Genomic DNA, 22,416 nt, shown 5'->3' on the forward strand with positions numbered 1-22,416 from the left:
GTGTGCTCCGGACCAAAGAAGAAAAGGATCATCCAGACTGTTACCAGCAACAAGTCCAAAAGCCAGGGTCTGTCATGGTATGGGGTTGTGTCAGTGCCCTTGGCAAAGGTAACTTGCTCTTCTGTGAAGGCTCCATTAATGCTGAAAAGTACATCGAGATTTTGGAGCCTAATATGCTGCCTTCAAGAAGACATCTTTTCCAGGGACGTCCATGCATATTTCAACAAGACAATGCAAAAGCACATTCTGCACACATTCTGCAGTCCTGGCTGTGGAGGAAGAGGGTTCGGGTACTTGACTGGCCTGCCTCAGTCCCGACCTGTCTCCAATAGAGAATGTGTGGAAGAGCCCGAACTGTTGCCCACCTTAAGACTTGTTTGCAGGAAGAATGGGACAAAATTACACCTGAAACACTTCATCACTTGGTGTCTTCAGTTCCTAAACGTCTTTTAAGTGTTGTGAAAAGGAATGGCAACATTACAAAGTGGTAAATGCTTTACTGTCCCAACTTTTTTTGAAATGTGTTGCAGGTCTGAATGACAGGAAAGGATGCATATTTACAAATGACATGAAGTTGACCAGACAAAACATGAAATATTTTGTGTTCATATTGTCTGCAATGAAATACAAGTCAAAGTAAATTTAGAAATCACTTCTTTTTTTTTTTTTTTGCGTTTTCCATTCTGTCCCAACTTTTTCTGATTTGGGGTTGTAAATACATTAAAATGATTAAACAAAATGATTTGGGAATATGTTCAACTGTTTGTCAGTTTTCCTGTGCCCACTCTTTCCATCCTGTTTATTGAGCAAAGCCAGTTCCTTGATGACATCATCCTCCAGGAAGTGGCATTATTTTTGGAGGGAAACGGCGCAAACATCTGCGATTCTTTTAATTTTCTTGCCATTGGATGACGAATCAACAGATATAAGTTGTAATTTATATAATGAAAATGAAATGTTATAATTAATGTTGCGTGTCAAATATCATCCATTACATGTTTAAAACAGTAATATCCTTTACTAAACCCAACATAATCTCCATCAAACTATATATCATTTGAAAGCTCACGATCTCTAGTTTTCATCTTCGGTGACCGTTTTTCAAAATTACAGTACTTTATCAATTTGCAACAAGAATATTTTCATACTCATAAGGCGTGTTCAGACCTTTATTTTGAAATAGCAATGAACAGGAAAAATCATGAAAGATTGGGAGAAACCTCTTCATGCCAAGAGTTCAAAAGATTACATCCATGCAATATTTTGAGAAAAAAAGGTCTGAAAATGTTTTAAATATAAAGAAAAAAATGAGAGATAATATTTGTGATGTGGCGGCGACCTGTAACGCACATACGTGTTCTTTGAGGCTGAATTCAAATCAAATACTGCAAACTGTCCGTACTACTTCTGAATAGGATGTCTACTTCATAAATTGTATACAAATTATGGAAATATATGGATAAGACCACTCAAACCATATATGGTCTGTAATGGTGCTTCATCTAGTGGAAGCGTTTGGTACTGCGCCCAAACACAATCTCACTGAAAGCTCATTTTTTGAGATATCAACCTAACATTTTGAACACAACTTGTTGAGATTTTTGGCTTTGATTTTATTGCAGTTTTAGAGTAAACCATGTTTTGTAAAATATTTTTACATTTTACATTTTCATAAAACAAAACGTCTAGCCGTGTTTCCACCACGGGAACTTTTCCTAGGGACTTTGGGGTGGTACTCAGTGTGTTTCGACCGCAGGAACCGGGGTCTAAATCAGTGTTAATTTCGTTGACAAATAATTTTTGTCATAATTTTCATCAACAACCTATTTTCACTGACGAAAACGAGACGATAGCTAAATAAAAACTAGTGTTGGATGACAAAAACTATGAGGAAAACTTGGTCATTTTGGTCAACAAATAAAAGCGAGAGGAGAATAGTGAGGTTAGTGAGGGTGGATTAGGGCAGAGATGGGGTCAGAACTGATGATCTGAGTCTCAGATGAACACATTTGATCTGAACTGATCTAACCTCTGGAAAACACACAATCTACAGGCTCACACACACACAATCCAGCTCCAGAGCAGCTCAATCAATAACACACACACACACACCCAATCCAGCTCCAGAGCGGCTCAATCAATAACACACACACACACACACACACACACACACACACACACACACCCAATCCAGCTCCAGAGCGGCTCAATCAATAACACACACACACACACACACACACACACACCCAATCCAGCTCCAGAGCAGCTCAATCAATAACACACACACACACACACACACACACACACACACACACACACACACACACACACACACACACACACACACACACACACACACACACACACACACACACACACACACACACACACACACACACACACCCAATCCAGCTCCAGAGCAGCTCAATCAATAACACACACACACACACACACACACACACACACCCAATCCAGCTCCAGAGCAGCTCAATCAATAACACACACACACACACACACACACACACACACACACACACACACACACACACACACACACACACACACACACACACACACACACACACACACACACACACACACACACACACACACACACACACACACACCCAATCCAGCTCCAGAGCAGCTCAATCAATAACACACACACACACACACACACACACACACACACCCAATCCAGCTCCAGAGCAGCTCAATCAATAACACACACACACACACACACACACACACACACACCCAATCCAGCTCCAGAGCAGCTCAATCAATAACACACACACACACACACACACACACACACACACACACACACACACACACACACACACACACACACACACACACACACACACACACACACACACACACACACACACACACACACACACACACACACACACACACACACACACACACACACACACACACACACACACACACACACACACACAATCCATCTCCTGAACTTGAATGAGCTCCTGCAACTGCAATAGAGGCGCAGACATTTCAAAATAAGAGTCCTGGTGTATTTCCAGCGTGTTTATCATTAAAAGTCACGCATTATATATTCGTTTTTGCTTACACAATAAACTGTGTTTAATTTAACTCCCATTTAATTCATAGTCAGGAGGAAAGAGCAGTATTAGACACATATTCAATAAAGTATCAGGGTTATATTAGTTCACTAAAACCATTAAAAAAATCTTCATTACTTGAAATTAAATAAATGTTAACTGAAATTAAAAAAATAAATAAACAAACTTATTTGAAGCTTTAGCTTAACCTGATATAGCCTACTGACTAAAACAGAAATACAAAGTTATAAAAAACTATATAGATGTTTTTTAAAAAGTGAATTGAGCTCTTTCGTGTATTTTTAATGCCAAAAACAAAAGGATGTCAAAATGTCAGTTCAAGTGACAGTCGGTTATGTAAGATTTAGTCGACTAAAACTAGACTAAAACTATAAAACAATTCAGGCGACAAATATGACTAAAACTAAATGGCATTTTAGTCAAAAGACTACAAAATTTGGTGTCAAAATTAACACTGGTCTAAATAAAGTTCCGGGTAAATATTTCCCCCTCCAAACGGCCCTGCTCGCGAGGTAGTACTTTTTCAAAGTTCAGGAACTTTCGGGTGTGGGACTTGTGTGCTAAACATGCTGATTGGTTGAGCTCACGCAGAATTTTATTTCAAACTAGAAATCTGTTAAAATAACTGTTTTCTATTTGCATATATTTAGAGCCGGGCTCCTCAGCGAAAAGCAAAGATATGTGGCATCCGCTTCCGTATTTATACCCGCGCTGCGACATGACCTCTCCTTCAGGGAACAAGGGTTACCATACATAACTGAGACATTATTACCAATGTTGAAAACAGTTGTGCTGATTAGCATTTTGTGATACATTTTTCAGGACGCTTTGATAAACAGAAAGTTCAAAATAACATTATGTAACTTTATAAATGATCTCTTTTGATACATTTAATGTGTCATTACTGAATAAATGTACTAATTTCAGGACATTTGAACAGTAGTATGTATCTCTGAGTAATGCACAGCACATGTTTACTGTACACTTACTGTGTAAAACACTGAAAAATTGGAAGTGGAGGCAACAACCGAAGCCAAGTCTCCATTACAGAATTCCCCGCTTCCAATGTATCCAGGTCCACATTCACAAGACACCTCTGTGAAAGAGAAAAATGCCTGTCATTTGACATCAAGACTGTTTAGATATTGTAAAATGTTAAAGAGAAGCGTTCCCTGACAGTCCTACCATTCATCCGGTAGCAGTACGCATCGTACGGCCAACTGGCATTGACTGGGTCTTTGTACAACACAATACCGACATGATTGTCACCACATTTAGCAGAAGGAAACCGGATCGGATAGCCCGCTTTCTTCCCGTCTATCCATCCTGCCACACATAGATGCATTCCCAACTGGAACAAGAAGAATGCTTTATTTCATAATGTAAATTAACCAGCCATTACGCCAGTCTTCATGTCACATGATCCTTCAGAAATCATTCTAATATGATTTAGTGCTCAAGAAACATTTGTCATTATCAATGTTGAAAACAGTATTCATATTTTTGTGGAAAATGTGATTCTTTGATGAATAGAAAGTACCCAAAAAGTGTTATTTTACAATGTACATTAATAAACAGTTGAATTTAACAAAATTGTATGAGATTTGTATTGGAAAAACAATTGGCTAGTGGTGAAGAGAAACATCACCCATGAATCATTTCTGAAAGTTTTTCTCCTCATGCAAATTTATGATCTAATAAATATTACTGGAAACGCTGTGTACAGCTGCAATCACATTTACCGTGGCTTGGTGAAATTACATGAGCAAAATTCAATTTTGGGAGTTTCGTGGAAGGGCGAAATGGTTGCAGTTTTCGCTTATACTCACTTATGGTCTCATGAATGCGCCGCACGGACCAACAGAAAGCTACTCAGTTTGAAAGTGACTTTGATGTGTGAGCTGTGATTCATACATTCACAATAGACATTTTTGGGCATCAATATTTTTTGCCACCTTAAAGGAACACTATTTTTGAAAATAGGCTCATTTCCCAACTCCCTTATAGTTGAGTTTGACTAAATCTAGTAAAGTTTCTTGGGAGAACTTAAACATTTTGCAAGCAAACGTAACGTTTCTCAGGGAAACTCAAACATTTTGCAAGCGAAAGTAAAGTTTCTTGGGGGAACTCAAAAATTTTGCAAGCGAATGTAACGTTTCTCAGGGGACCTCAAATATTTTGCGAGCGAAAGTAAAGTTTCAATGGGAAACTCAAACATTTTGCAAGCGAATGTAAAGTTTCTTGGGGGAACTCAAATATTTTGCAAGCGAAAGTAACGTTTCTAAGGGAAACTCAAATATTTTGCAAGCGAATGTAAAGTTTCTCAGGGAAACTCAAATATTTTGCAAGCGAAAGTAAAGTTTCTAAGGGAAACTCAAAAAAAATTTCAAGCGAAAGTAAAGTTTCTTGGGGAACTCAAATATTTTGCAAGCAAATGTAAAGTTTCTTGAGAGAACTCAAATATTTTGCGAGCAAACGTAAAGTTTCTAAAGGAAACTCAAACATTTTGCAAGCAAATGTAAAGTTTCTTGAGAGAACTCAAATATTTTGCGAGCAAACGTAAAGTTTCAAAAGGAAACTCAAACATTTTGCAAGTGAAAGTAAAGTTTCTCAGGGGAAATCAAACATTTTGCAAGCGAAAGTAAAGTTTCTTGGGGGAACTCAAACATTTTGCAAGCGAAAGTAAAGTTTCTCAGGGGAACTCAAACATTTTGCAAGCGAAAGTAAAGTTTCTCAGGGAAACTCAAACATTTTGCAAGCGAAAGTAAAGTTTCTCAGGGGAACTCAAACATTTTGCAAGCGAACGTAAAGTTTCTCGGGGAAACTCAAACATTTTGCAAGCGAAAGTAAAGTTTCTCAGGGGAACTCAAATATTTTGCAAGCGAAAGTAAAGTTTCAAAGGGAAACTCAAACATTTTGCAAGCGAAAGTAAAGTTTCTAAGGGGGAACTCAAACATTTTGCATCGAATGTAAAGTTTCTCGGCGGAACTCAAACATTTTGCAAGCGAACAAAGTTTCTCAGGGGAACTCAAATATTTTGCATCGAATGTAAAGTTTCTCAGGGGAACTCAAACATTTTGCGAGCAAACGTAAAGTTTCTCAGGTAAACTCAAACATTTTGCAAGCGAACAAAGTTTCTCAGGGGAACTCAAATATTTTGCATCGAATGTAAAGTTTCTCAGGGGAACTCAAACATTTTGCGAGCAAAGGTAAAGTTTCTCAGGGAAACGCAAACATTTTGCAAGCGAACGTAAAGTTTCTCAGGGGAACTCAAACATTTTGCGAGCAAAGGTAAAGTTTCTCAGGGAAACTCAAACATTTTGCGAGCAAAGGTAAAGTTTCTTGGAGTAACTCAAACATTTTGTGAGCGAACGTAAAGTTTCTCAGGGAAACTCAAATATTTTGCGGGCATCAATATTTTTTGCCACCTTAAAGGAACACTATTTTTGAAAATAGGCTCATTTCCCAACTCCCCTATAGTTGAGTTTGACCCTTTTCTCATCCATTCAGCCGATCTCCGGGTCTGGCGCTAGCCCTTTTAGCATAGCTTAGCATAAATCATTGAATCTGATTAGACTGTTAGCATCTCGCTCAAAACTGACCAAAGAGTGTTGGGAAATGAGCCTATTTTCAAAAAAAGTGGCGTGTTCCTTTAAGATCAAAAGCTATTGCTGTTTCGACACTGTAAATGCAAGATGTGTGCAGGCTTAAATTGGGGTCAAAAGTCACCTGTTGCGCATCAGAGAGCTGAGAGAACGTAGCAAGAGTGGCTCCCTCAGCCTTACAAGCTTCCTGTGCTCGGCTGAAATTGAGTTTATACTTCCCCTCAGATGAGCGCAGATGGAAAACACCTGCAGTTTTCGCTGAAACACAAGAATGAAAGCTTTTCTTTTTAAGGCAAGACACTACAGGAAAAAATGCATTGGTAAATATTGAGATTTTAGGCCATTTTCAGACCTGTGGAATTTAAACATCCAGTGTTTATTACACTTTATCTATTTGCATCTGTAGTTTTCAATTACAATCAGTGTTGGGGAAAGTTACTTTGAAAAGTAATGCATTACAATATTGCGTTACTCCCTTAAAAAGTAACTAATTGAGTTACTTAGTTACTTTTTACGAAAAGTAATGTTACGTTACTTTTGCGTTACTTTTTCTCACCTGGGCTGGGCTTTTTTTTGCTTTTTTTATAACAAAAAAGTTATATTTCTGTGCAACGGTAAAGACCTCTTCATACCAAAATGTAAATAATAATCCCCAGGCTGAGGTAAAAATGCAGATTCACACATGAACACTAGAGGGCGCAGCTCTGGATAATGGAGAATAGGACGCAGGAGAAAAAAGTTTTACCAATAAAAACAAAAAATCTAGTAATTTTCATCATCAAAGGTCAGCAGCAAGACATTGGTAAATTAAATATAAAGGTAGATTATGCATAAAAATAGTTGTTTTATTTAACATTTAATTATTGGAGGTTTGCATAGTATTCTGATTTTGCATTTGACTGATTTTATTCATTTTGAGGAGTACAGAATCTTTATTGTGCAAGTGAGATAAATAAATGCTCACATTTAGTCTAGGACTACAATAACAATCAAGTTCACACAACGCCTCTGCACTTATTTTTCTCAACATGAGGACAGGAGAGCTGTCAGTCAAATTAATGTGAAAAAGTAACTCAGATATTTTGTTGTAAATTTGAAAAGGAATGCGTTACTTTACTAGTTACTTGGAAAAAGTAATATTATTACGTAACTCAAGTTACTTGTAATGCGTTTCCCCCAACACTGATTACAATACACATCTATAAAAGCCCTGAGTCAGAAATCTCCACTTCAGCAGTACGTATATAAATCAAACTTTGTGTCTTGCCTTAAATACTTAGAAAAAAAATGGTAAAATCATACTGTGGAAATGAAGGTCTTTGCACATCGCTTTAGGGTCGCAGCCACCGTTGTCCTCCAGACAGCGGTCAACAGGGGGCACCACTTTCTCCAAGCACTGAATCCCATTTCCCACGTACCCCGTGAGACATTCGCAGCGCCTCTCGTTCTGTCACAAAGTAAATGTTACACATTATACACACCTTCACAGCTCTCACCGAATAACAACAAAGAAAAGCAGAAGTTCCACGTACAGGTCCGGTGAAAATGCATTCTGCGAAATCGCTGCAGCCACCGTTCACCTCCTCTACACATCGGTTAATGGGCGAGCAGACGCGTCCGTCTCCAGAGTATCCGGTCCGGCAGGAACAGTTAACGCTAACACCCGTCTGCAAACAGTCTGCTGCTTCGTGGCAGCCTCCGTTATATTCACTGCAAAGATCCGGAGCTAAAAAACCAAAACTAAATTTAGGCCGAAATGTGATTTTATCCACTGGTAAGCATCTACAATAAGACTGCGAATGTATGCACTTCTAGTTTTACATTACAAATATCTGAAAATTCTTAAATCAAGATACATTTACTTGAGAAGGAAAATGATGGAAAGGAAGTTAAGGAAAATTTGTATACACTTACAGTAAGACTTAATATCTTAACCCTTAATCGTCCCTCAGGGTTTACGTTTGAGTCCCTTGTGCTCAGATAGACCCCAAACTTTTACAGAGCGATTGCATAAGGAAATATACATTTTTTACATGGAAAACTATGTATCATTTTTTTAATTTACTTCTCAACTATACATTTATGCTGTGTTTTTGTAGGTATTTGGTAGTTTTTTACCTATTTACTGCACAAATACTTAACTATGTCATAAATTGGCTCATTAAAAATTATTTCTTTATGAAAAAATCACTTGAATGATGATCTTAAATAAATATAAATAGTTTTTGGACATTGCTCTATGTGTCAGGGATAGAATACCGCCATCTGTAGGTTTGTGGAAAAACTTTAGGAATTATAGTTAAAGAGAAAGAGAGTGCAATGACCACATTATCCACTAGAGGTCCATAGGGAAGTTATGCAAAAGTTAAGCTGCCTTTCATCTTTCTTTTATTTGCCCTTTTCCCTCTCTTTCTCATGATTGTTCCATGTTGCATTTGTGCTCTAGTATTTGTCCTTGTATGGAATTGTATGGAATTTTTTCAGATTTATGCCATTTTTTGTTGATTTTATTTGCCAGTTTCTATAAAAATGCTCTCTGTTGCAGTCACACACATGTGTGTGTTTGTGTGTGTGTGTGTGTGTGTGTGTGTGTGTGTGTGTGTGTGTGTGTGTGTGTGTGTGTGTGTGTGTGTGTGTGTGTGTGTGTGTGTACGTGTGTGTGTATGAGATAAAAAGTTCGTTCTACTTTGTGTTTATGCTCTAGGACCAGACCTTGATATAAATGTAGAAATTTTCAGATTTATACTGGATTTAGTAAACAAAATGTTGACAAAAAAATGGAAAAAATGTTTTTTTTTTACACTTTCCCATTCATTTTCAATGTGGGATCAATCTGACCCCGAGGGACTTAAACGGTAAAAAAAAATTTACACACCTTTAGAACAACCAAATCAAGCCCAGATTTTTTGTGCATGTTTAGATAGATTATTTAGGAAAAGTCACAAAGTCTCATGGCCCTGAGATGAAGGGAACACTTTTTAAAAATGGAGGAAAAGTCCAGTGGGGTCAGATGGACCCCAAGGGACGATTAAGGGTTAAGTGAGTCTAAGTTTGAGACATCAATCAATTAGTCTAAAGGCCAGTTCAAGGACAATATCTATAAAAATAAACGATAAAGTCCTAAATATAAAAGAATAGCACAGTCCACACCACAACTATAACGATCACAGAGAAACAAAGTGGTTGGAATCAAGTTTTTAGAATGAGCTAATGAACGATAAAAGCATCGACAGCCAATTAGAATCCATAATATTTTAAAGAGCTTGAGAATTTAAAGTGACAGACAACTGATATTGTGCGTTTTTATAGTTATCATTCTTGTTCTTAATACAACTCATTCTTCTTACACAATTCATAACCCACCTGTGCAGTTGATGCCATTTCCTCCGTAGGGCGGCACACATTCGCACTGATTTTTAGGGAGGCATACTGCATTGATATCACATGTGGGAGAGCAGACCGGCTTGACTTCTGTTAAATAACAGGCGAAAGAGAGTGTTGGTAAAAGAAATGCTTTAAATAAACAACAAAATGCACTTGATAGAAAACCAATTTGAGTGAATGCAAAGTTTCTCGGTGGAATGCAAATATTTTGCAAGCAAATGTAAAGTTTCTTATGAGAACTCAAACATTTTGCAAGCGGACGTAAAGTTTCTTAAGGGAACTCAAATATTTTGTGAGCAAACGTGAAGTTTCTTGGGAGAACTCAAATATTTTGTGAGCAAACGTGAAGTTTCTGATGAGAACTCAAATATTTTGCAAGCAAATGTAAAGTTTCTTGGAAGAACTCAAATATTTTGCAAGCGAACGTAAAAGTTTCTTATGAGAACTCAAATATTTTGCAAGCAAATGTAAAGTTTCTTGGGGAACTCAAATATTTTGCAACCGAACGTAAAGTTTCTCAGCTAAACTCAAACATTTTCTAAGCGAACGTAACGTTTCTCAGGTAAACTCAAACATTTTGCGAGCAAATGTAAAGTTTCTTGAGGGAACTCAAATATTTTGCAAGCAAACGTAAAGTTTCTCGGGGGAACTCAAATATTTTGCAAGTAAATGTAAAGTTTCTTGAGGGAACTCAAATATTTTGCAAGCAAATGTTAAGTTTCTCAGGGAAACTAATATTTTGTAAGCCAACGTAAAGTTTCTCAGAGAAACTCAAATATTTTGCTAGCAAATGTAAAGTTTCTTGGGAGAACTCAAACATTTTGCAAGCGAACGTAGTTTCTCAGGAAAACTCAAACATTTTGCAAGCGAACGTAAAGTTTCTCAGGGAAACTCAAACATTTTATAAGCGAACATAAAGTTTCTCAGGAAAACTCAAATATTTTGCAAGCAAATGTAAAGTTTCTTGAGGGAACTCGAACATTTTGCAAGCGAACGTAAAGTTTATTGGGAGAACTCAAATATTTTGCAAGCGAACATTACGTTTCTCAGGGAAACTCAAACATTTTCTAAACGAACGTAAAGTTTCTCGAATGCACGACATTTGCAAGAAAACGCGAAACACTGACATAATTTTTCGTCCCATCTCATATTTTTTTCCTTCGCTATGAAGGAAGCAACATGTTGATAATTGTCAACAATTTATTTATTTTCATTGTTGAACAAGTCAAAAATATTTTCAGTGGTAATCTACACAGATTTTGTCTTGCATTTAACCCAAAACATATCTTAATAACCCAATACAGTTTTCCATGTGAAGCCTATTCTTACCGATTTTTGATTCACAGTATTTCCCAGTCCACCCCTCTTGACAGAAACAGCTGCCATCACCGTCCAGACCATCGCCACACTTGCCATTTCTGGTGCAGTTACATGCTGTGAGAAAAGATTGATAAATTGTGAATTACAGCTGTTAACACAAAGTACTACTACCATAAAAATATATTTCAATATAAAAAGAGATCAGTATCCAGTACTTCATGGATTGGTTTTTCTTACCCTTGTGGCAAATTCTGTCAATATCTTCTTTAAAGCATAAACCTCACTATATTTTGTTAGATTAAAGGGTTAGTTCACCCAAAAATGAAAATTCTGTCATTAATTACTTACCCTCATGTCGTTCGACACCCGTCAGACCTCTGTACATTTTCGGAACAGAAATGAAGATATTTTAGTGTAAATCTGATGGCTCTGAAAGGCCTCCATTGGCTCAACTTTACACTCTCAAGACCCTTAAAAGACACTAAAGACTAAAGTTACAAAGTCCATCTCACTACAGCGGCTCTACAATAACTTTATGAAGACGAGAATAGTTTCTGTGCGCAAAAAAACCCTAAATAACGACTTACATAGTGATGACGATTTCAAAACAAGGCATCATGAAGCTTCGAAGCGTTATGAATCAGCGAGTCGATTCAGCAGTTCAGAGCGTTATGAATCAGCGAGTCGATTCAGCAGTTCAGAGCGTTATGAATCAGTGAGTCGAATCAGCGGTTTGAATAGCCAAATTTCAGCAGTTTGGCGGTTTGGCGGTTTGACACGCGATCCGAATCATCATTCGGCTCAGTGATTCATAACGCTCTGAACCGCTGAATCGACTCACTGATTCATAACGCTTCGAAGCTTCATGATGCCTTGTTTTGAAATCGTCATCACTATGTAAGTCGTTATTTAGGGTTTTTTTTGCGCACAAAAACTATTGTCGCCGATTCATAAAGTTATTTTAGAACCACTGTAGTGAGATGGACTTTGTAACTTTAGTCTTTAGTGTCTTTTAAGGGTCTTGAGAGTGTAAAGTTGAGCCAATGGAGGCCTTTCAGAGCATCAGATTTACACTAAAATATCTTCATTTCTGTTCCGAAGATGAACGGAGGTCTGACGGGTGTCCAACCACATGAGGCTCAGTCATTAATGACAGAATTTTCATTTTTGGGTGAACTAACCCTTTAATGCTAAAAATAAAAAAAAAGTGAAAACTGACAATAATTTATTTGCAATCAAAATAGCATCAGCCAACTGGCCAGTAGCTCAATTTTAGCTCCTTCCAAAAGCCTATTTCTACTGGCAATTCTGTTAAATTTGGACCTGGTTCCTGCATATTATGTTTTACTCTGCATAATTATTCTTACTGGTTTTCTCATTTACTTAGTGTTCACCAATGCCTGTGCATGAGGAATTGGACTGTTTAGGAATAGTTCACGGGCTGAATGGGTTACCTGTGCAGTTCGGCCCGAAGTGATTCTTTTCACACAGCTCACAGCCTGTGCCATCAAAACCCGTGTGACATTTACACGCCCCTGTGCCGGCGCGCCCATCATCGCAGTCTCCATGTTCTCCACATGGTGCCTCGAGACCACCAGGACACACTAAACCACAAACCCACACACAGTTTAACACACACTGGCTGCATCATTTCATGCAACATGTAATTTACCTCTTGTTCTTTGTTAAACTCTCACCTTGACAGTCTCTTCCGAAGTGGTTTTTACAGCACTTGGCATCCCACGTCATCTTCGTGCATACCCGATTACAGCCAAGCCAATCTCTGTAGGAGTTGTATCCGTAACCGTACGAGTACATCCCATAATAACTGTGCCGTCTTTGCGGATAAGGCGAATAAGGCCGTCTGCATATGCTAGTTCTGTTCTGTAAGAAGACATCGGTCTGGATCAATGCATGTTACATTTCGCAACCGATTACCACAGACAATAAAAAGTGCTGACTGCTTAAGTTTTGCTAATGAAACAAAACCCCAAAATATTAAAAAGTAAGTCAATAAAGTGCTGACTGCTAAAGTTTTGCTAAAGCCAGAGTTAAGTGGGGGCCCAAATTAATCAATGAGGCCCTTCTAAAATATGTTTTTGTTAATATCTTCATAACCAGAGATATAATTACACAACATACAAAAAGTAGTCAAAACACATGTAACGGAATGTAGATTATAGATATATAGATATAGAAATTTTGCATCTTAATTTAATATTTATTTTATTTACCATATCAACTTAACTTCAACAAATGTAACCCTCTGGTGCTCTTGGTTTAGGGGTTGCATTGGTCATCTTCCCGGACATAAGTGACCGGACACCTAGAAATTAAACTTCTTCCACCCCAGTAAAACCAATGCAATTTATTTATTTTCTTTTTAATTTTATATTTTGAGATGATTTGATGGTATTTTTTTATATTAATGCAATAATTATGTTCTATTTTTGCCATTGAAAATTATACAAAAAAATCTATTTTTTTTTTTTTTTTTAATTATTGCAGTATTTCAGATTAAAATAGAGACTAGGCCTTCAACATATTTTTGTTTTGAAGGCAGATTAGCGCCTCTTTTGGAATTATTTAAGAAATCATGCAACTATGTGTGTAACCACTAGAGGTCTCTATGGAGAGGCTTGAGAATTCACTACTTCTCTTTTTAACACATTTAATGATTTGTTTTTTTATGGATTTGAATCTATATTTAAAAAATCTCGAAGACTTTTTATTATACATTTTTGTTATTTTTTTGTTGTTATAAATATAGATTTTTTCTGTGAATTTGTGTTTTGCCGATTTCCCATTCATTTCCTATGGTGGTCATTTTTGACCGAAGAGCATAAGTGGGAGTATTTTTTACGACCCCTTATCATGCTCGAATCATGCCTTTTTTGTGTGTTTACATATCTAATGCTAGAAAAGTCACCAAGTTTCATATCATTCTGATGAAGCTGTGATTTTTAAAAATTCTAAATGTGGTTCATAGGTTCAGTTTTTCATAGGTGTGTGTGTGTGTGTGTATAAGTGTGCGTGTGTGTGTGTGAGTGGATGTGTCAATATCACACTCTTGATGTTTTAGAGTGTCACCTCTTCACTGCTGTGTACTTTTTTCCAGCATTGTGGCCGATTTGTAGATTGTACACACAAATATTCTGAAAATGTTTGTGTTTTTGCAGATTTCCCATTCATTTCCTATGGTGGTCATTTATGACCGAAGACAATGAACGCTACTTTTTTTTTTTTACGACCAATTAGCATGCTCAAACCATGACCCCAATTTTTTTGTGTGTTAACATCCCTAATGCTAGAAAAGTCACCAAGTTCCCAGATAGCAACATAATCATATTCACCTGATGTCACTTCTCTTTAGCTTTCTTTGCTACTTCAAATGTGTTTTACCAACACACATTCGCAGAAGCCAAAAGAGGAAGACACTTAATAAGAGTAAAGAGCCCAACTACTGGAAACACTGATCACTGTCATGGTGACTTCAGATGTAACACATTAGAGTTAAACTTCTGTTAATTCTCAATAAGAGCTTCTGTAGACGTATAACAGAAAGAAAGTCAGTCTGGTTAGTAATGTGTGAAGCTGGTAATGCTGTTTGTGGAGTTGTTTAATCCTCCTCTGCTTAGATCTTCAGAGATTTAATGTCTTCTTTTATCTTCAGTTGATTTCATCTAAGGCTGTGGCTGAAGTCAGTTGTAGTTCTTGTCTTTCTGCTCGTCTCTTTTTCTGTTCTCTTCTCTCTTCAGTGATTCTGCTTGTTGACAGGTTTATTAAGGCTGAGATGACTCCACATTTAATCTACAAAGATTTTGTGGCTCAGATAAGGTCCAGTTCTGGTTTATTTTTTTGCTCTTTGGCTGACATGTGGCATTGCTCTGGCCTGCTTGTGGCCCAGATCTGGCAAACAGGAGTGGTCCACTCAAGGGCCATCATTCAACGCAGCATGTGGGCCAGATCAGTATGCCACAAGTGCCAGATGTGGGCCAGATCAGTATGCCACAAGTGCCAGATGTGGGCCAGATCAGTATGCCACAAGTGCCAGATGTGGGCCAGATCAGTATGCCACACGTGCCAGATGTGGGCCAGATCAGTATGCCACAAGTGCCAGATGTGGGCCAGATCAGTATGCCACACGTGCCAGATGTGGGCCAGATCAGTATGCCACAAGTGCCAGATGTGGGCCAGATCAGTATGCCACAAGTGCCAGATGTGGGCCAGATCAGTATGCCACAAGTGCCAGATGTGGGCCAGATCAGTATGCCACAAGTGCCAGATGTGGGCCAGATCAGTATGCCACACGTGCCAGATGTGGGCCAGATCTGGGCCGACACAATGTTGCTCTCTGGGTTTCATATGAAGCAGTGATTTTTAAAATTTCAAAACGGTCAGAAATGGCCGAAGAGCACCAGAGGGTTAATGTAGAAGAGCTGGATAAACTAGTAATTTAATAATGTCAACTAAGTAAATGTAAATAGGGCTCCCCCCGACTAAAGATGTTTTCCACCAGTAGTCATTCATTTAAGCAATTCGTTGACTTTGTATTAATTTATATAAATTGTAAAACATTGTTATCTGGGATCCTGGCATAATGTTGGCTTTTTTTTTTACAGTTAAAATAAAATAAAATGAAAAAGACACTGCTGTGGGCGTTGTTTACTTCATTAATGTGTTTACTGTGATAATGGACTGAGGATGGGAGTAGGATTCGGTATTCGGTTTCGGATTTGGCAGAATCTTAACCAGTGGATTCAGTATTCGGTTTCGGATTCGGCAGAATCTTAACCAGTGGATTCGGTTTCGGATTCGGCAGAATCTTAACCAGTGGATTCGGTATTCGGTTTCGGATTCGGCAGAATCTTAACCAGTGGATTCGGTATTCGGTTTCGGATTCGTCAGAATCTTAACCAGTGGATTCGGTTTCGGATTCGGCAGAATCTTAACCAGTGGATTCGGTTTCGGATTCGGCAGAATCTTAACCAGTGGATTCGGTTTCGGATTCGGCAGAATCTTAACCAGTGGATTCGGTTTCGGATTCGGATTCGGCAGAATCTTAACCAGTGGATTCAGTATTCGGTTTCGGATTCGGCAGAATCTTAACCAGTGGATTCGGTTTCGGATTCGGCAGAATCTTAACCAGTGGATTCGGTATTCGGTTTCGGATTCGGCAGAATCTTAACCAGTGGATTCGGTATTCGGTTTCGGATTCGTCAGAATCTTAACCAGTGGATTCGGTTTCGGATTCGGCAGAATCTTAACCAGTGGATTCGGTTTCGGATTCGGCAGAATCTTAAGCAGTGGATTCGGTTTCGGATTCGGCAGAATCTTAACCAGTGGATTCGGTTTCGGATTCGTCAGAATCTTAACCAGTGGATTCGGTTTCGGATTCGTCAGAATCTTAACCAGTGGATTCGGTTTCGGATTCGGCAGAATCTTAACCAGTGGATTCGTTATTTGGTTTCAGATTCGGCAGAATCTTAACCAGTGGATTCGGTATTCGGTTTCGGATTCGGCAGAATCTTAACCAGTGGATTCGGTTTCGGATTCGGCAGAATCTTAACCAGTGGATTCGGTATTCGGTTTCGGATTCGTCAGAATCTTAACCAGTGGATTCGGTTTCGGATTCGGCAGAATCTTAACCAGTGGATTCGGTTTCGGATTCGGCAGAATCTTAACCAGTGGATTCGGTATTCGGTTTCGGATTCGGCAGAATCTTAACCAGTGGATTCGGTATTCGGTTTCGGATTCGGCAGAATCTTAACCAGTGGATTCGGTTTCGGATTCGGCAGAATCTTAACCAGTGGATTCGGTATTCGGTTTCGGATTCGGCAGAATCTTAACCAGTGGATTCGGTATTCGGTTTCGGATTCGTCAGAATCTTAACCAGTGGATTCGGTTTCGGATTCGGCAGAATCTTAACCAGTGGATTCGGTTTCGGATTCGGCAGAATCTTAACCAGTGGATTCGGTTTCGGATTCGTCAGAATCTTAACCAGTGGATTCGGTTTCGGATTCGTCAGAATCTTAACCAGTGGATTCGGCAGAATCTTAACCAGTGGATTCGGTATTCGGTTTCGGATTCGTCAGAATCTTAACCAGTGGATTCGGTTTCGGATTCGGCAGAATCTTAACCAGTGGATTCGGTTTCGGATTCGGCAGAATCTTAACCAGTGGATTCGGTATTCGGTTTCGGATTCGGCAGAATCTTAACCAGTGGATTCGGTATTCGGTTTCGGATTCGTCAGAATCTTAACCAGTGGATTCGGTTTCGGATTCGGCAGAATCTTAACCAGTGGATTCGGTTTCGGATTCGGCAGAATCTTAACCAGTGGATTCGGTTTCGGATTCGTCAGAATCTTAACCAGTGGATTCGGTTTCGGATTCGTCAGAATCTTAACCAGTGGATTCGGTTTCGGATTCGGCAGAATCTTAACCAGTGGATTCGTTATTTGGTTTCAGATTCGGCAGAATCTTAACCAGTGGATTCGGTATTCGGTTTCGGATTCGGCAGAATCTTAACCAGTGGATTCGTTATTCGGTTTCGGATTCGGCAGAATCTTAACCAGTGGATTCGGTATTCGGCCGAACCCCAAAAATCTGGATTCGGGGCATCCCTATATGAAATATCAACATCGGTTACCAGAAAGCACTTTAACACAACAGAACCACAAATCAACAACACACAGATACACTCACTGTGTCTTCTGATCCGATGGGACAACGGGGTAACAGGGCGCAAGAACCGCAGACGCCCTTAAAAACAAACAAAATTAGCTTCTTTCATTAGGGCTTTACTTTTCATTTTGTGCCATTTTTGGTGATATAATGAACATTATCTCAGTCTCAAATCAACAACAACGTTTGTACCTTTATCTCTATGTTTGAGAAGTCATCGCAGCGAGCGCCAATGCTCGGCGGCTCCAGGAGCTGATCAATCCCGTGAGCGATTCCTGAATCGAAGAGCATGTTTCGCACCGCGATTCTGCCGTTGTTTCCATTGATTAAGATGTCGCCCTGAAAATCAGCCAATGAGACGTGACCACATTTACAATAAAATGCCAATGAATAAAACATTCACAGTGGAGCATGATGTAGTTTCCAATCTCACATTTCAGGCTCTTTTGAATCAGGAAGTTGGCGTCAAGTTTTAAACATTCGACAAAAGATAAATGAATTAGGCTTTCCACAAAGACACATAAGTATTAATATTTATAATAATAAATATTTCGTTCCACAAATGCTCATTCCAGAAAATGCTTATAAATATTTGATAAACATTCAAAATCCTTACAGTCAAATCTCTGTTGCATCTGAAGGTGAGATCTGATCCAAACAATGATTTCATGTTTTTCTCAGCAGGAAGAGAAACAGCAATGACCTGGAAACCAACCAAAACAGTTCTGTGACCCTTAAAAGAAAGTACTATTGTACAGCGATGCTATCAACACCGTGGTACTTTAATATATAACTTATTTTATTTCCTTAAAGGATGAGTTCACTTCAAAATGAACATCTCCTGATGATTCCTCGCCCCATCTCATCCCAGATGTTCATGTGTTTCTTCCTTCAGTTTTTTGAGGATCACTCCAGGATTCTTCTGCACATAATGGACTTCAATGGGAACCAACGGTTGAAGGTCCAAATCACAGCAGTTTCAACGTCACGTGACCTTTCTGGCGTGATTGCTCAACCCGTGGTGTGTCTCAGAGCAGCTCCAGATGAGCATTAGAGGTTAAAGTGTATAAATGTGTGTGTGTGTTGTAAATGTGGCGTTGGTTTGTCTAGATCAGACTCTATTCCTCGTCTGGGATTGGTCAGAGCCTCTGAAGCCCTTCCTCTGAAACTGCAGTGATTTGGACCTTCAGCCGTTGGTTCCCATTGAAGTCCATTATGAGCATAAAAATCCTGGAGTGATCCTCAAAAAACTGAAGGAAGAAACACATGAACATCTGGGATGAGATGGGGCGAGGAGAATGTCAGGAGATGTTCATTTTGAACTGAACTCATCCTTCAAATGTTTTAAATCTTTTTGGTTCAAGTCTCACATACCCTCTGGTCGCGAACTATGTGAGCTTTGAGGTAGGCCTGGAGCTTATCACGATGGTCTTCGCTGTACAGCCATGTCTTTCTATCCTCAGGGAGTCTGTTAAACACGTCATCCGTCGGCCAGAACATGGTGAACGGGTAAAAGGCTTGATGTTGCACCACATGCATCAGCTCCGCATCCTGTTGAGATGAAGACACGGGCATGAGGATACAGGAAGACGTTTGTAAGAATAATGCATCTGGGAATCTGAATGTCACCTGCAGGAGCTTGCTGAAGATCTTGAAGCCATATTGTTCAGCGGCTGCTGTAACGTTCAACTGCAACACAATTAGAGTTTTACTTTGTGGAATTATTTTTTTTTCTAATGCTACGTTCACACCAAACGCGAATAGAGCGTCAAATTCACGTCTAGTTGGACGCTTGAACATTTTGAATCCACTACAGTGAATTGGAGAGAATTTTGAATTCTCAAAGTTTGAAGCGAAATAGACGCAAAAATGGGACGTTAGATCAACACAAGATGAATTATATCTGATGTTCAACCACCACAGGACACCAAAGCCAGCGGCAGAAGAACTGGCAGAGGAAAGGCTGCTCTCACCGGGGTTAATGAGCGCTGAGCACCGCTGATCCACTGGAGCTCACACACACACACACACACACACACACACACACACACCAGATCACATGATCAACTCCACACACACCAGATCACATGTTCAACTCCTCACACACCAGATCACATGATCAACTCCACACACACCAGATCACATGTTCAACTCCACACACACCAGATCACATGATCAACTCCACACACACCAGATCACATGTTCAGAGAGGAGCTCTCTTTATAAATAAACCACAGATTTGAGCTTTAAACCAGAGTCCGATTTTGTAAATCCGTACCCACAGTGCTTAAAACCGCATCCGACCCATTTTCCGACAACAGCACTAAATAAAATCTGCACCCGACCCGACCCGCTTAAAATAGAACCGCCACCGACCCACAATAAAATCAGTTTAGCATCACATTATAGACACACTTACAAAAATGTTTATTGCCAGCATACAGAAGTTATTACACGACCATTAACAAAAGGATAACTTCAGCCGAAGCTGTCAAACATGGTTATGTGTCCTTATCATCTCTACGAGGCACCTTCAGTTCTGTCCCCTTTAGAACAATACTGTTCGATAGATTGTTACCACAGTTATAGGCGTTCTTCCTCAGAGAGGAAGTTCCACATTTGCGGCTATCTTTTCTTCAACTCCTCAGGATCCATCTCGACGAGTGCAGAGCAGGCAGATCGCGCGGCGCGATTGTGATTCTCCTGGGAGGCCCACAAATAAACTGATATGGATTTGAATTGAATTTAAATTGTCTGTGTACATTGCTCAGTGTAGCACAGGCTAGAGTATGGAGGGAAAAAGGGAAGAAAGAGGAAAATAACGTTTTTGGGGTTTTTTTGCTCACGGAAGAGATGATTTTTAGTTGACTTTTGAATGTTGTCAATGATTCTGTGTTTCAGATGGCGGTGGGAAGATCGTTCCACCAGCTGGGAACGTTGAATGAAAATGTTCTGGAAAGGGATTTTTTGCCTCTCTGTGATGGTACCACAAGCTGTCGCTCCTTAGCTGAGCGAAGGCTTCTGGTGGTGGACGCGATTCCGCCTCATTCGCCCGTCCAGTTCGCGCAAATGACGTGAATCGACCATTTTATTTAACCAGGTAAGTCAGTTGAGAACAAGTTCTCGTTTACAATGACGACCTGGCCAAGAGGCAGCGTAAAAAGCGGGTGCAGAACAATAAAACATCAAATGAGTACAAATAACACAACATAAAACAATAACATATAAAACAAACAAATAACTAAAAACACGTACAGCGGTCTTGTACTATTGACCAAATTGAATTCTAAAAGGAGGAGAGTGAAATAAATGAACTAAGCTTTAAAGTCTAAGACCATCTTGCGTGATATGCGCAAGTGATTTTATTTGGTGTTTTTTGTGCATTCACGTGTTTGAAGCGAATTCGCGTCTGACGCCCGAGTTGAAAAATCTGAACTTTGGTGTCTGTTAACCAATCAGGAGTCTGCTCGCTGATGTCACGTGCTGAAGTGACGTGATGAGAAACCCCGCATAATTTAAAAACGCTACTGTTATTGTGTGACGAAATGTAGTTTTAAGACTTTTCCAGGTGAGAATGTAGTTGTTTAAGGGCGCTTTCACACCTACCTTGTTTGGTCCAGATTTTCGGACTTTTCAGTTTGGTCCGAATCAAAATTACAGGTGTGAAACCTCCCCTGACCACAGTCCGAAACAAACAGACGAAATTTGGTCCGACAAAAAGAGGCAGTCTCAGTCCGGATCAAACTGAACAAAGGTTTGGTTCGTGTGAAAGTATTTTCTGTATGGTTCGGACTTTCAGAACATTTACAGGAAGTTCCTGCTTATGTTTAAATTATTATAATGTTATTTTTAAATTTCATCTCGGCTACATTGATTATGAAAAGTGAAAAGATGCGCAATATGTCAGAAGACAGAAGGTCAGAAATGATTTTGAAAGAAAATTTTTATGATTTTGCTTAGAAAGTCTTTCTTTAATGTGAATTTTGTTTCGTATAAATTGAATCTTAATTGTAATCAACGTTTAATCAGATAATTGCCTGGATTTAATAAATAAGAAGCAAATAGTCTATAGCAGACAATTATCGCGGGAGCGATCACATGCTTTACACATGAACTGGAGTGTCTCAAATAAACCCAAACTCAGCAGATACTGCCTCACAAACATGAGGAATATGTGAATATAAAGCTTGAAATGTCCACTTTTAAACATAACGAATAAAAAATAGTCCAGCAATGCCAGTGTTCAATAGTGGCAACAATATGAGTCCGTACATTCACTCTTGTCAAAGACGCACATCCGTTTACAAACCA

General features: G+C 39.1%; 2 protein-coding genes across 2 annotated transcripts in view; both read right to left on the reverse strand.

Moving 5' to 3' along the window:
• The window catches only part of LOC307120889 (uncharacterized protein), a 678,898-nt gene that overhangs the window by 57,734 nt on the left and 598,748 nt on the right, over positions 1-22,416 (reverse strand). The window lies entirely within an intron of this gene.
• Positions 1-22,416, reverse strand: part of stab1 (stabilin 1) — a 96,173-nt gene that overhangs the window by 4,236 nt on the left and 69,521 nt on the right. The window contains exons 50-63 of the mRNA XM_079808056.1: positions 19,735-19,794; positions 19,480-19,656; positions 18,722-18,808; positions 18,298-18,444; positions 18,127-18,183; positions 13,120-13,306; positions 12,877-13,026; positions 11,432-11,536; positions 10,082-10,189; positions 8,251-8,444; positions 8,021-8,165; positions 6,843-6,976; positions 4,299-4,464; positions 4,103-4,209 (exon numbers count right to left, since the gene is read on the reverse strand). Of these exons, the coding sequence (XP_079664182.1) occupies positions 4,103-4,209; positions 4,299-4,464; positions 6,843-6,976; positions 8,021-8,165; positions 8,251-8,444; positions 10,082-10,189; positions 11,432-11,536; positions 12,877-13,026; positions 13,120-13,306; positions 18,127-18,183; positions 18,298-18,444; positions 18,722-18,808; positions 19,480-19,656; positions 19,735-19,794 (1,824 nt within the window). The remainder of the gene's footprint in view (positions 1-4,102; positions 4,210-4,298; positions 4,465-6,842; positions 6,977-8,020; positions 8,166-8,250; positions 8,445-10,081; positions 10,190-11,431; positions 11,537-12,876; positions 13,027-13,119; positions 13,307-18,126; positions 18,184-18,297; positions 18,445-18,721; positions 18,809-19,479; positions 19,657-19,734; positions 19,795-22,416) is intronic.

Source organism: Gobio gobio (genome assembly GCF_949357685.1).
Source record: "Gobio gobio genome assembly, chromosome: 24".
Lineage (NCBI taxonomy): Eukaryota > Metazoa > Chordata > Actinopteri > Cypriniformes > Gobionidae > Gobio > Gobio gobio.